Source organism: Puma concolor, chromosome A2 (genome assembly GCF_028749965.1).
Source record: "Puma concolor isolate L17-30 chromosome A2, mPumCon1.1.hap2, whole genome shotgun sequence".
In the NCBI taxonomy this organism is placed as follows: domain Eukaryota; kingdom Metazoa; phylum Chordata; class Mammalia; order Carnivora; family Felidae; genus Puma; species Puma concolor.
In genome coordinates, this window is record NC_141668.1 from 13,791,139 (window position 1) to 13,805,093 (window position 13,955).

Below are 13,955 nucleotides of genomic sequence, written 5' to 3' on the forward strand. Positions count from 1 at the left end.
GCCTCGTCTGGGGTTATGTTCTGTCATAAAACCACACTTTCCAAGCTGTCCTGTTCCACGTAAAGTGAAAGAATAAGGCTGAGATCTTATTAGACCATCTGGCAGATCCTGGTCTTCCTTCCCCACCGGTTGTCTCTCAAATCATTCACTGCCAGTTACCAGAAGTAATTCATTTTAACTCCCAACGTACTGAACATCAAATTTACTCACAATTACTAGCATTTGTCGAACCCCATGTCTATCAGGCACTACGCTAACAGCTTTATGGTTCCTCACTCAATCCTTCAATGACCCAGGGAGGCGCTCTTATCATCCCACTGTACAGGGGGACCTAGTTTAGGGAGCCCGAGGTCACACTGCTAGGAAGCGTCAGTTCTGACTCCGGAGACAACTTTAAGACTACAATGCCTCCTCTCCCCCGCACTTTTTATTAGTAGATTCTGTGCTACTGAAGGGTGAGGAACAAGAGAGGGACTGTTGCAGGGAACTGCCGACACGATGAACTGAAGAACCTGGAGCATAATCGCCCCCAGGGAGCCCAGAAAGCCTAGAAAGAGCAGTTGAAGAGGAATGAGCAACACTTAAATTCGCTTTACTTTCAGCAAACAGGGTCATTTCCTCCTCTTCAATTGCTCTTGCTGAGTCCTGAGAGCAGCCCCTGCTGCTCCTGCTCCGGTGGACTCCAGCAACCGGCTGTGGGGAAATTATGCAGAGGGAAAAATATCACAGGTTTTCTTCCTTGAAACTGAGAGGAAGGGAGACTAAAAGGGGAAGGCACTCCCGAGGAGGAAAACTTACAAGCACATTAACAATGGAAAAGAGCCTGCAAAAAAATGATACCTGGGTCAAAAGGCAAATTAAGGGCAGCAACCAAAAATGGAACAGATCAAGAGGAACATATGCAACTTCTTCCAAATCTGTTGCAGAAAAAACTTTTCCTTAGAAAAACCATGACCATTATTAAAATCTCAAAATCAACATTAAAATACAGGCAACTGTTATTACTGGCACGTGAATCCTTTATCAGGAAAATTATTTGTCTGGGTTTTTTTTAATGTTTATTTTTGAGAGACAGAGAGAGAACATGCATACATGCGCAAGCAGGGGAGGGGCAGACAGAGGGAGAGAGAGATTCCCAAGGTTCTACTGTGTCAGCCCACAGCCCAACACGGGGCTAAATCCCACGGATTTTGAGATCATGACCTGAGCCCAAATTAAGAGACACCTAAACGACTAATCCACGCAGGTGGACCACAATTTGTATTTTCTAAAATGAGTAATGCAAAATATTATGTTCACCAGTCTCAGAAATCAAAATCAAGGAATTTACAATTCTCTAAGTATAAAATATTAACCATTATAATATGCTTACCTTCTACTGAGCAATATAAAGGAGTGAACTATAGATAAATGCAATAGCACAGATGAATCTCAAAGCCACTGTGCTGAGAGGAAGAAGCCTTTCAAAAAAAGAATACATCTTATTCCATGTACATAAAGTTTGGAACAGGGGGGGAAAAAATCAATCTATGGTGGGGGGGAAAAATCAGCAGGACAGTTACCTCTGGGGGCAGGGGACAGAGATTGACCACGAAGGGACATGAGGAAAACACGCAGAGTGATGGCAACATTTTGTACTGTGCTAGGAATCTCAGTGATACACGTATATGCACCTGACAAAAACTCAGTGCACGTACATCTAAGATCCGTACATTCCAGGGGCACCTGGGTGGCTCAGTTGGTTAAGTGTCTGACTTCAGCTCAGGTCATGATCCCAAGGTTCTTGGGTTCAAGTCCCGCATCCGGCTGTGTGCTGACAGCTCAGAGCCTGGAGCCTACTTCAGATTCTGTGTCTCTCTCTGCCCCTCCCCTGCTCATGCTCTGTCTCTCTCAAAAATAAACAAACATTAAAGAAAATTTAAAAAAAAAGATCTGTACATTCCATTTTACACAAATTCTATAACTAAAAAACCACCATAAGCAAATACTAATTTGCCTATAACCGAATTACTGATAAGCATCTTCAGGTATTTAGGTGGTAGTACAGACCTCTACAAATTATTTTGAAAAGCATCAAAAAGTGAGACAGAGAGGGATGGACAAATGGAGAGATACGTGATAAGGCAAATACAGTAAAATCTAGACTCCAAGTAATAGGCAGGTGTTTATTGTAAAATGCTTTCAATTTTGTGGTATGTTGGAACATGTTCAGAGAAGTTAGGAAAATCCACTCATCTACTTATCAAGGAAGCTAAAAAGGGAAAGGCAGAGGGAAGGGCAAGAACAGTGAGCAAAAGGGGAGTCAGACAAAGGTATCAACAAAGACAGCTACGGAGCACAGAGGAACCAATGACACTCTGGAGGTTTCGAAATAGGCGTCTTGGTCCCTGGCAGTGTGTCCGGTTTTCACCACGGGTGTATAGTGCATGCTAATAAAGGTGTTCTAAGGGTTTTATTCCATTGGAGCAGTTAAAACTACAACAGGAACATTACAGAAGAGTTCTGATAAAGTTACACGAAAGGCAGTGAAAAGGTAGTGTCATTAATAAATACAGTGGTACTTATACACAGAAGTGAGCATTGCTCTCCAAAGTCGTCATCAGCAAAAGAAAGGACATGGGATTTCGGGTAGGATTTACCTGGGTCCAAATCCCACCAGCTACTAATCTACCTGAGCCTCAACTTCCTAATCTCAGGTATGGAAATCTTCTTACCCCTCTCACAAGGCAATTCTGAGGATTTGATGAGACCACACACACGGAAATGACTAGCCTGGCATGGGGTTAAAAGTAATTCCTCAACACATTGTTTTGAATAATGAATAATTGAGTAACTGTTGTTTTTCTTTCCTCTTAATCTGAGAATGCCACCTCTGTGACATTTTTGAGTTAATGACCAGGTGAATAAAAGTCCAGTGTTTGTGGGGAGAGGGAAAAGAACACACACAAAGAGAAGGGTAGCAGAAAACAGGCCTTCTTTTAGGGACCGCTGGAACACAGGTCGAGCTGAGGGGCCATGGAGGTGGGACGAGAAGGGACCAGGAAAAGACTGGAGAGGAAGACAAGGGCAGGGTCACCAAGGGCCTTCTGTGCCGGATTAAAGAAGTGGGTCTCTGCACTCTAAGCACTGGAGAGCCATTTACAGGCTGTCTGCTGAGGAGGGCCATGATCGGAGTTCTCTTTTGGAAAGGATGTTCTGATGGCTGATCCCAGGGTAGAACTCCAGGACCACTTATGTGCAGACAACGTCAAGAGAATCAAGGTAAAGACTAGAAAAATAGGACTCCAAAATCGATACATCATACTTACAAACAGTAGTGTGGTTATGACCATCTAACCAGTGTGTGGAATAAAAAGAGGAACCCAGGAGAGTCCAGCATTTAAGGGATGAGCAGAGAAAGACACCCTACAGGTAACTAAAAGAGAGACAAAGAGAAACTAATGTGGTCGATACGGACTGAAAAGTATCCATTGAACTTGACAACTATGGGGCTATTAATGACCTTGTCAAGAGCAGGTTCAAACAAAAGATGAAATAGAAATCAATTTTACTAGGCTTACTCTAAAGTGAAGGTAGAGACTGAAGATGTGGGATATGCTTTCAGGATGGCATCAATGGGGGGCACCTAGGTGGCTCAGTTGGTTAAGCATCTGACGCTTGGTTTTGGCTCAGGTCATGGTCTCATAGTTCATGGGCTCGAGCTCTGTGTCAGGCTCAGTGCTGACAGTGTGGAGCCTGCTTGGGATTCTCTCTCTCCCTCTCATTCTGCCCCTCCCCCAAGTGCTCACACGTTTTCTCTCTAACATAAAAAAATAAACTTAAAAAAAGAATGGCATAAATGAAAGAAGAGAGCAGTAACAGTTGAGAGACAATATGTTTAAGCCACAGGGGTTCAACAAGGAGGAGGAAAAAGCAGGAAGGATGAGATTTAAAGATGAAGTGAGGGAGAGGATAACCCATGAGAAAGAACAGAATTTAGATCAGCGTTGGAGGGACTGGCCTTGGACACGATGATAGAGACCTCACCCAAGGAGACAGAAAGGAAGAACATAAGTGTGTGTGCAGTGGGCAGGGAAGAAATAATGTTCAAGACTTGGAGAAAAGGTAGCTGGCTGGGGAAGGAGGGAGGGGAGAGTGCTCCAGGAGGGAACAAGATGTGTGAAGGCCCTCCCAGGAGCCCTGAGACAGAACCTCAAGGAAAGTGAACTTCTTCCAAAGTGACCTGAGAGTTCTATAGACTAAGGTGTAGATGTGGCAGGGCTGGAGATGTGCACACACAACACCAAGTCAGGTCGAGTCGAATCCAAAAGCAATAGCAACCCGCACTTCTTTAAACATCACTCTGGCAGTGGAGTGCAAATTAGATACAAACCAGGCAGGAGTAGAGGCAAGAACAGTTAGGATGTATTTAATAAAAATCCAGGCAAGAGGGGCATCTGGGTGGCTCAGTCAGTTGAGCGTCTCACTTCGGCTCAGGTCATGATCTCACAGCTCGGCTCGTGAGTTCAAGCCCCACATCAGGCTCTGTGCTGACAGCTGATAGCCTGGAGCCTGCTTCAGCTTCTGTGTCTCCCTCTCTCTGTTCCTCCCCTGCTTACTCTCTCTCTCTCTCTCTCTCTCTCTCTCTCTCTCTCTCTCTCTCAAAAACTAAACAGAATCCAGGCAAGAGATGATGGTACTGTGGTGGCGACAGCAGAGCTGGCAAAAGAAATCAAATACGTTCCAAGATTTAGAAAAGGCAAAATCGCTTAGAATGTACAGCCTGAATGTAGGAAAGGAGAATGAAGGACAGATGGGGGATGAGGTTCACATCTCTAGTTTGGGAGGTTAGATAGATGGTGAGTGGTACCAATCACTGAGAAGGGCAGGTGCGGCCAGTGAGCTTTTGCTCTTCAGCTGGCCGAGCTTGAGGCATCTATCTGTGAAGCATGCAAGCAGACGCATTAAGGAAGCAGGTGAGTGCACATACAGGTCTGGAGCCGCGAAGAGATCCTTAGGGCAACAAACCTGGGACTGGTCTACAAACAGCTGGAAACTGCAGGCATTGAGTAGATGAGATTACGTAGAGAGAGGACGTAACGTGGCAGGGCCCGAAGGAACCGCTTCCCTAATATATGAGTGGAGAGGAGGAGCCAACGAGGAGGAGGTGGAATAGCCAGACATAGACGAGCAAAAACAGAAAGCAATGAAAAAATTATTTCAAGGACAGTAACTGTGTCTAAAGCTGAGCTGTCAAAAAGAATGAGAAGTAAAACTGGTGAGAATAATTCTAACAAAGACTGCATGGGATATAGAATGAGTAGGAGGTAGGGAAGAAGACAAAATCTACTCAAACAGCTTAACTGTGAAAAGGAGGAGGAATGAGGGATAGAAAAGGCCAGGGAGGGCACCTGGGTGGCTCAGTCGGTTGGGCGTCCGCCTCTTGATTTCAGCTCCGGTCACGATCCCAGGGTCATGGGATTGAGTCCTGAGTCGGGCTCCATGCTGTGAATAAGGGAGGGAGGGCTGCCTGCCTCTGGCTGAATGGAGTCAAGAGAGGGCCCTCAGGGTGTCCGTAAGGGCTCCCAGGTGGGTACATAGCAACAAGGCCGTGGGTGGAGTGCCAGCCAAGCCATGAGCAAGGGACAGGGAAAAGAAGAGGGCATTCCCCAGACACAAGCACCCCTGAGCCAGGCAGGAGCAGGCTGGAGACAAGACCAGCTCTGAGCACCGTCCTAGGTGAAACATCCTCTCAGAGAGGGGCAGCTGGGGCTGTCAGATGTCAGCTCAGGATCCCAGGGTGATGGGACAGAGCCTCGTCAGGCTCTGTGCTGAGCATGGAGTCTGCTTGAGATTCTCCCTCTCCCACTGCCCAGCCCCTGCATGCACATGCTCTCGCTCTCTCTCAAAGAAAAAAAGAAAAAGCCAGGAGGACTCGTGAAAAGTGCAGCTGAGAAGTGTGTGACAGGCGCATCAAGAAATCAAGGGAAAAAGTGAAGAAAGCAGCAGAGTGATGGATTTGGAAGAAACTGGAGGCTCTCGGGGACAAGAAGTCTTGGTAATATTAAAAAATACGAGTAAGGTTGGGAAACGTGGAATAATAGAAGTCTGAGAGACTGCGATGCTGAAGTTCCAGATTTCAGAAGAACAGGGGCAAGCAGTGAGAAGGTCTCAGCCACGGAGGGTCAGGGGGGACCCAGAAGAAGGCGGAGCAGCAGTGAAAGTCCTGGAAGTAGACGAAGTCAGGAAAGGAAGGCCAGGCTGGTACACGGGTCATGCACATGTATACTCGGGGTACACGAGAAGGTAACAAGACTCGGTGGGAAAAGGACACTGGTCAACCAGGCACTGAAGCCTACAACTAACATAAGTGAGATCCCAGAAAGCCAGAAGGTTTACAGTTGTAGGATATAGCCAGATATTCTGAGCCCCAAAGGAAAAGAGACTTGTATAAGAAGATGGAAGACGAACCGTTTGGAACAGGTACTGAGGAGCTAAGAGATGTCAACCCCACCTTACAACCCATTTGAAGGGGCAAGGCAGCTCCTACTCAAGAGAGCCGCAGAGAAGATTTTCTCAGGAAAAAAGTAGGTTAATATAAAGGACGAATGTGAAGATTGCTATATGAAAAGGCTGAGGATATATAGGGGTGCCTGGGTGGCTCAGTCAGTTAAGTGCCCGACTTCGGCTCAGGTCATTATCTTGCTGTTCAGAGATCGAGCCTCACATCAGGCTCTGTGCTGACAGCTCAGAGCCTGGAGCCTGTTTCAGATTCTGTGTCTCCCACTCCCTGCCCCTCCCCCACTCATGCGCACAGGTGCTCTCTCTCTCTCAAAAATAAACAAACGTTAAAAAAAATTTTTTTAAGGATAAGGATATATAGATAAAAGGAAAAAGACAGTAACAAGAAATAATCTGAACATAACCAAAGAACCCATGTGTAAAGCCCACAGCTGACACCATACTCAACAGTGAGAAACTGAAAGCTTTTTCTCAAAGATCAGGAACAAGGCAAGGATTTGCCACTTGTATTCGGTGTGGTATTGGAAGTCCTAGACAGTAATTAGGCAAGAAAAAGAAATAAAAGGCATCCAAATTGGAAAGGATGAAAAATTATCTGCTTGCAGAGGACATGATCTTTTACATAGAAAACCCTAAAGATTCCACACAACAACAACAAAAAAAAAACTGTTAGAAAAAACAAATTTCGCAACATTGCAGAATACAAAATCAGCACATAAAAATCCAGTTTTTATATACTAACAATGAACAACCCAAAAAGGAAATTAAGAAAATAATCCCATTTACAATAGCATCAAAAAAAAAAAGAATATTTAGGAATAAATATAACCCAAGCAGGTGAAAGACTTGTACACTAAAAACTACAAAACACTGCTGAAAGAAAGATACAAGTAAGTGGAAAGATATCCGTGTTCATGCACTGGAAGACTTAATATCATAAAAATGTGCGTACCACCCAAATAAGCTGCAGATTCAATGCAATCCCTATCAAAATTTCAGTGGCATGTTTTGCAGAAATAGAAAAAAAAATCTTAAATTCATATGTAACACAAGGGACCTTGAATAGCCAAAAGAATCTTGAACAAAGTTGGAGGCCTCACACGTCCTAATTTCAAAACATATTACAAAGCTACTAAAGCCAATGGTATGGGCATGAATATAAAGACCAGCAGAACAGAACAGAGCACCCAGAAATAAAAATTTTAAAAAACGGGCTGGCATATATGATCGATGGATGTTAGACAAGGATGCCAAGACCACACAATGGGGAAAGGACTCAAAATGGATTAAAGACCTAACTATATGACCTAAAGTTATAAAACTCCTAGAGGAAAACACAGGGAGGAAAGCTTCCTAACACTGAATTTGGCAGTGAATTCTTAGATATGACACCAATAAGAGAGGCAACAAAAATAGACAAATGGGATTACACCAAACTTTAAAACTTCTGGGCATCAAAGGACACCATCAAAAGAGGGAAAAGGCAGCCTATGAAATGAAAAGAAACATTTGCAAATCATCTATCTCCTAAGGGATTAAAGAATTCCTACAACTCACCACCAACAAAAAAACCCCAAGGAACCTGATTTTTTTTTTATTTTTTTTTAATCTTTATTTTTGAGAGAGAGAGAGAGTGTGTGTGAACAGGGGAGGAGCAGAGAGAGAGGGAGACACAGAATCCGAAGCAGGCTCCAGGCTCTGAGCTGTCAGCACAGAGCCCAACGCAGGGCTCAAACTCACAAACTGTGAGATCATGACCTGAGCTGAAGTCGGACCCTCAACCGACGTAGCCACCCAGGCACCCGGGGAACCTGATTTTTAAAAACAGGCCAAGAATTTGAACAGACATTTCTCCAAACATAAACAAATGGCCAAACAGTATGTGAGAGGATGCTCAACATCACTAATTATTAGGGAAATGCAAATCAAAACCACAAGATACCCATATCATACCCATTATACGATGGCCACTATCAAAAGCAAAGCAAAACAAAACACAAATAACAAGCGTTGGTGAGGATGTGGCAAGATGGGAAACCTCGTGTCTGTGAAATGGTACAACCAGTATGGAAAACAGAATAGTGCTTCCTCAAAAACTTAAAACTGGAACTACCTATGATCTAGCAATCCCACTTCTGGGTGTACACCCAAAAGCATTGAAAACAGGATGTGGAAGGACTATCTGCTCACTCAAGTTCATTGTAATAGCATTATTCACAATAGCCGAGAGGGAGAAGCAACCCCAATGTCCATCAACAACGACTGGATAGAGAAAATGTGTTAGGTACACGCGTATGATGGAATATCATTCAGCCTTTTATTTATTTTTTTTTATTTTTTTATTTTTTTTTTTAAATTTTTTTTTTCAATGTTTATTTATTTTTGGGACAGAGAGAGACAGAGCATGAACGGGGGAGGGGCAGAGAGAGAGGGAGACACAGAATCGGAAACAGGCTCCAGGCTCCGAGCCATCAGCCCAGAGCCTGACGCGGGGCTCGAACTCACGGACCGCGAGATCGTGACCTGGCTGAAGTCGGACGCTTAACCGACTGCGCCACCCAGGCGCCCCTCATTCAGCCTTTTAAAAGAATGAAATCCTGCCATCTGCTACGACATTGATGAACCCTAAGAACGTTACGCTAAGTGAAACAAGCCAGTCACAGAAAACAAATACTCTATGACAACACTCATGCAAGGTCCCTAAAGTAGTCAAACTGACAGAAATAGAAAGCAGACTGGTGGTTGCCAGGGGCTGGGCGGGGAGAGGAAATGGAGAGTTGTGTTTGATGGGTACAGAGTTTCAGTTTTGTAAGAAGAAAAAACTCTAGAGCTCACTTGCACAACAATGGGAACATACTTAACTCTACTGCTGGTACACTTAAAAAGGGCTAAGGTGACAAATTTTAGGTGTTTTCTACTACAATTTAAAAACAGAAAGACCACATGGCATGAAAGAATGGAGGAGAAAAGTCGGAAGAAAGGAAGAGCAACAGGACAATAGGGGTTTGCATTTTGAATGCACCCTTGAATGTCAAGGATGGAGGCAGAGCCAAAAGAAGCCAAAGGCAGGCTCCTACTACAAGATCAAGCTGTTTCTGATCTAATTCAGAAGGAGCGGGCCTCTTTTAAAGTCTCAAGATAACACTGGCAAAAAATTATTAGGGTGCCTACAAGACATCTTGAACATGGTTATTTCCTCAAATCTTCACCTGGTAGCAGAAATAGCAGTGATCCTTAGGGTGTGGGATGGGCAGTTGTCCCGAATGGACTTCCCTGTCGCCTGGAGCAGGTGCTCCTGCAAAGGGCGTCCTAGTTCCCACCCAGGTAGACGGTGTAAGGACTCAAGGGTGGTTAGAAAAGGGAGAAAAAGCACACATTATAGGTTTCACATTCCATTTGTGATAACATTTCCTCCACTTTTTTTTTTTTTAAACACACTACCAATTTTTTTTTTTATGTTTATTTATTTTTGAGACAGAGAAAGACAGAGAGTGAACGGCGGGGGGGGGGGGGGTCAGAGAGAGGGAGACACAGAATCCTAAGCAGGCTCCAGGCTCCAAGCTGTCAGCACAGAGCCCGACGTGGGGCCCGAACCCACAAACCACAAGATCATGACCTGAGCCGAAGTCGGACGCTCAACCGACTGAGCCACCCAGGCGCCCCCAGACCTGAGAAACTTAAATTGGTAGTATACACGGGACGCCTGGGTGGCTCAGTCGGTTGAGCGTCCGACTTCGGCTCAGGTCATGATCTCACAGCTCGTGAGTTCGAGCCCCGCATCGGGCTGTGCTGACAGCTCGGAGCCTGCAGCCTGCTTCAGATTCTGTGCCTCCCCGTCTCTCTGCCCCAACCCACTCACATTCTGTCTGTCTCTCTCAGAAGTAAATAAACATCAAAAAACATTTTAAATAAGCTTCTCAGGTCTGTTCTTTACATGCTAGCTAATGGAATTCAAGTGCTGAGCCTTGAGAATACTTGGGGGGAAAGGGGTATGTCCCATTCAACCTACAGCTGTGAAAAACTAGACACCATGCAGCATCCCCAGATTATCTCTGACAGTGGTGAACTGAGATGATTTACAAAAATATCAGTATGAATCTCCTTTCAAATGTGGAGACTTCCAATGTGGATTACAAAAGCTTAATCCCCAAAATACTGTAACTTGATTGGCTCTCTTAATTGTTTGGATAATTTTCATATAAAAATGTTACTGAAATCTTATTATCATGCTAAATCAGAGGGAGCTCTGGCACTTTCTTCTCCCTTCAGGCCTAGAGGCTAATAAAACCCACGACTGTTGAACTCCTTATTCAATCAAAAGGTTTGAAAGTCTTTGTCTCATTTAAATTAACCCGGGCTAACTGTATAAATGTGGAAAGTCACAGGGGTTGGAGGAAACAGATTCACTCAGGGTCCTACAACAGCAGTGATAACAGATCAAGAGGCTACAGTAAGAAACAGAAGGAATGAAATCCCGAGGAGACATAGGAGTTCAATCCCTGTCTACTAAGAACTTGGGAAGTGACTCCTCTCTCCCTAGGCTGGGCCTCAATTTGTTCAGCTTCTGATCTCACTACTACAATCTATACCCGCTGTTATCCAGTGTTGATGGCACTGTTATAGTTACAATTTTCCAGAACTGATTACATCAAGAAGCCTTGGTCTTTGTGGTTTTAACATTTATTTTTCGTTTACACCACAATGTGTTCTAGAGAGGAGCACAGCTGAGCAAGATTTTGACCTTGGGCCCTTTTATACTGTTGGAGGCTGAAGGTGGGGTGGGTGGGGGCTGTCCGATATTTACCAGTGTTTTCCATACAGCCAATGGCTTCCCCATGTCAGCAGACAGATCCCAGCTGTAGTTTTCTTCCAATGATTTCTAAGTGTTTTAAAGAACACAGTCATCTTCTCCTAGGGATTTGCTAGGTTAATAGAAGCAGAAAAAGAAAAAGGTCAGTACCCAAGGTAATTGTGTAGAGGCCCCATGACGCCTTCCATCTGCCCATCCTGCCCGTTTCCTTCCCTCACTCCTGTTCCTTATTACCATTCCTCTGGCCTCTTCCCACCTGCTCCCTTCCGGTCTCACCAAATCTTCTCACTGCCCACCTGCCTCTTCTTTCTTTCTTTCCTTCCTTCTACCTGAACTCAATTCTTCCCCTCTCTGCTCCCTTACGCCTCACTGTATTAGAAGCAAGGGGGGGGAAGGGCAGAGAAGAAGGCAATTCCAGGCCTCCTGCTTTTTCTTTCTTCCTACGGTCACTATACCACTGTTTAAGAGTGTCTAAATAAACAGTTTTAAAAATTAAAAGAAAATAAAAACTAATAAAAGGGGTACCTAGGTGGCTCAGTTGGTTGAGCGACTGACTTTGGCTCAGGTCATGATCTCTTGGTTTGTGAGTTCAAGCCCCGTGTCTGGCTCACTGCTGGCAGCACAGAGCCCCTTTCAGATTCTCTGTCCCCTTCCTCGCTGCCCCTTCCCTGCACTCTCTCTCAAAAATAAACATTAAAATTTTTACACACAAACAACTCAATAATAGATAAGTAATATAAAGAGCTTATTCAAAATAGAGGAAAACACTAGCCACTCAACAGGAAAATAAACAGAGCAGAGAACACACACACACACGCACACACACACAGAAAATTCCATGAAGCACTAATACAAATGGCTGTGTGCAGTTTTCAACTTCCTGAGTAATCAAAGACATGCAAACTACAAGGAACTATCACTGTTCACCTCTCAAAGTAACAAACTTTTGAATGATCGTATTCACAGAGGACAAAATGAGAATCGACCTTCTCGTGCACTCCTGTGAGCAAGGTAAATTAATACAACTTTACTAAAAAACCAAGTAACCATATAGATCCTTATTCTGTTTGTTTTCTTCACAGCACTTATCACTGGATGATCTTTATTTGCTGATTTCTTTAGTAGCTCACCCCAAAGGAACATAAACTCCACGAGAGCAAGGACTTGGTTCTGGTGTCTGCTGTACCCCCAGGGCCTAAAATAAGATCGGGCACATAACAGTCAATTGATAGCTAGCTAACTGCTGAATGTGACAGGGTTCAGGACGCACTACCCCCAAAATATAGCAACTTAGCATGGTGAATATTTTAAGCTAAAGGAGTCTGAGAAACTGTCAAAAGCAGGAAGGTCACTTTAGCCTCACCACCTGACTCGTCTTCCCTGAAATAGGTCATAAAATCCTCATATATGAGGTACCCTCCCTAAACCCAGAAGGAGTATCACCTGCAAAGAAAAAAGGATGCCAAGAAGAATCCTAACAAACATGCCTTGCTAAGTTTCCTGTTAACTTCAATTTCCTGGAACTCAACTTACCATATTCCTCTGTGACTGTCCACTCTTCATCAAACCTAATTTTCTATCCACTGACCACCCCCCCCCCCCCACGCCCGCTCCTGGCCTAGAAACCTCACTTGCCCACTTGTAGGAAGGGAAAGCAGAAACCAAGCCAGGTTTGTGCTTGGGCGACCGACTGGATAAGGATTTCCATCATTAGATCTGGAATGTAGGTTCGTGGAGAAATGTAATGTGTGCAGTTGAGGAGATAGTGAGTTCGAGATGCCTGCAGAACATCCAAGTGGATATCCAAATGATCAGTGGATGTCTGGATTTGGCAGTCTGGAGTTAGGAGAAGTTTGGTAGAAGATACAGATTTGGGATTCCTCAGTGTGAAGGAGGTCAAGTTTGACTGCAGATAAAAAAATCACCCAAGGCCAGGGCACCTGGGTGTCTCAGTCCATGAAGTGTCTGGCTTCGGCTCAGGTCATGATCTTGTGGTCTGTGGGTTCAAGCCCCTCATCAGGCTCTGTGCTGACAGCTCAGAGCCCGGAGCCTGCTTCGGAATCTGTGTCTCCCTCTCTCTCTCTCTGCGCCTCCACCGCTCACACTGTCTCTCAAAAAGGAATAAAACATTAAAAAAAATAATTTTTTAAAAAATCCCCCAAGGCATGGGTAGAAATGTCAACAGTATTAGAGAACAATTTAAGAGTCAATAAAAGTCTGTTTAAAGATCCAATGGAACTCCCTTTTTGTCACAAAACAGTGATTCGTACATTATAAAAACGTGCAAACACGCAAGCACTCTAGTGTAGTGGAAAAAGCACTGGTACAAGGGTCCTGAGGCCTAGATTCTAGAGTCGCTTAATTACTTCCAGACAGCGAGAGCCTGGGTAAGTCATTTAACCTCTACCTCTCTCCCCTTGTCAGTAAAATCAGAATACACCACCGGCTCCTTTGGCTCAAAAGATCACGCCCCAAAGAACTGTGAATGCACTTTGTAAATTTCTCTGTAAGTATGTAAGTTGTCATGGCAATGTGCAATGTATTAGCTAACAATGCATATTCCTTCTAAGTACCCAAAAGAATTCTTACTCCTCAATCTCTGTCAAAGTCTCAATGTTATACGTTCAAATCAACATCTCTCCTC

At 44.3% G+C, this 13,955-nt stretch overlaps 1 protein-coding gene across 4 annotated transcripts in view; it reads right to left on the reverse strand.

The window, feature by feature from the left end:
* Positions 1-13,955, reverse strand: part of AGK (acylglycerol kinase) — an 80,796-nt gene that overhangs the window by 66,267 nt on the left and 574 nt on the right. For 2 of the 4 annotated variants that reach the window (XM_086688509.1, XM_086688522.1), the window contains exon 2: positions 11,306-11,423. In XM_086688509.1, the coding sequence (XP_086544635.1) occupies positions 11,306-11,406 (101 nt within the window). In that variant the 5' untranslated portion in view covers positions 11,407-11,423. Of the gene's footprint in view, positions 1-11,305; positions 11,424-12,844; positions 12,973-13,955 lie in introns of those variants that run through there. The other 2 variants (XM_086688515.1, XM_086688530.1) reach the window with 2 other exon arrangements.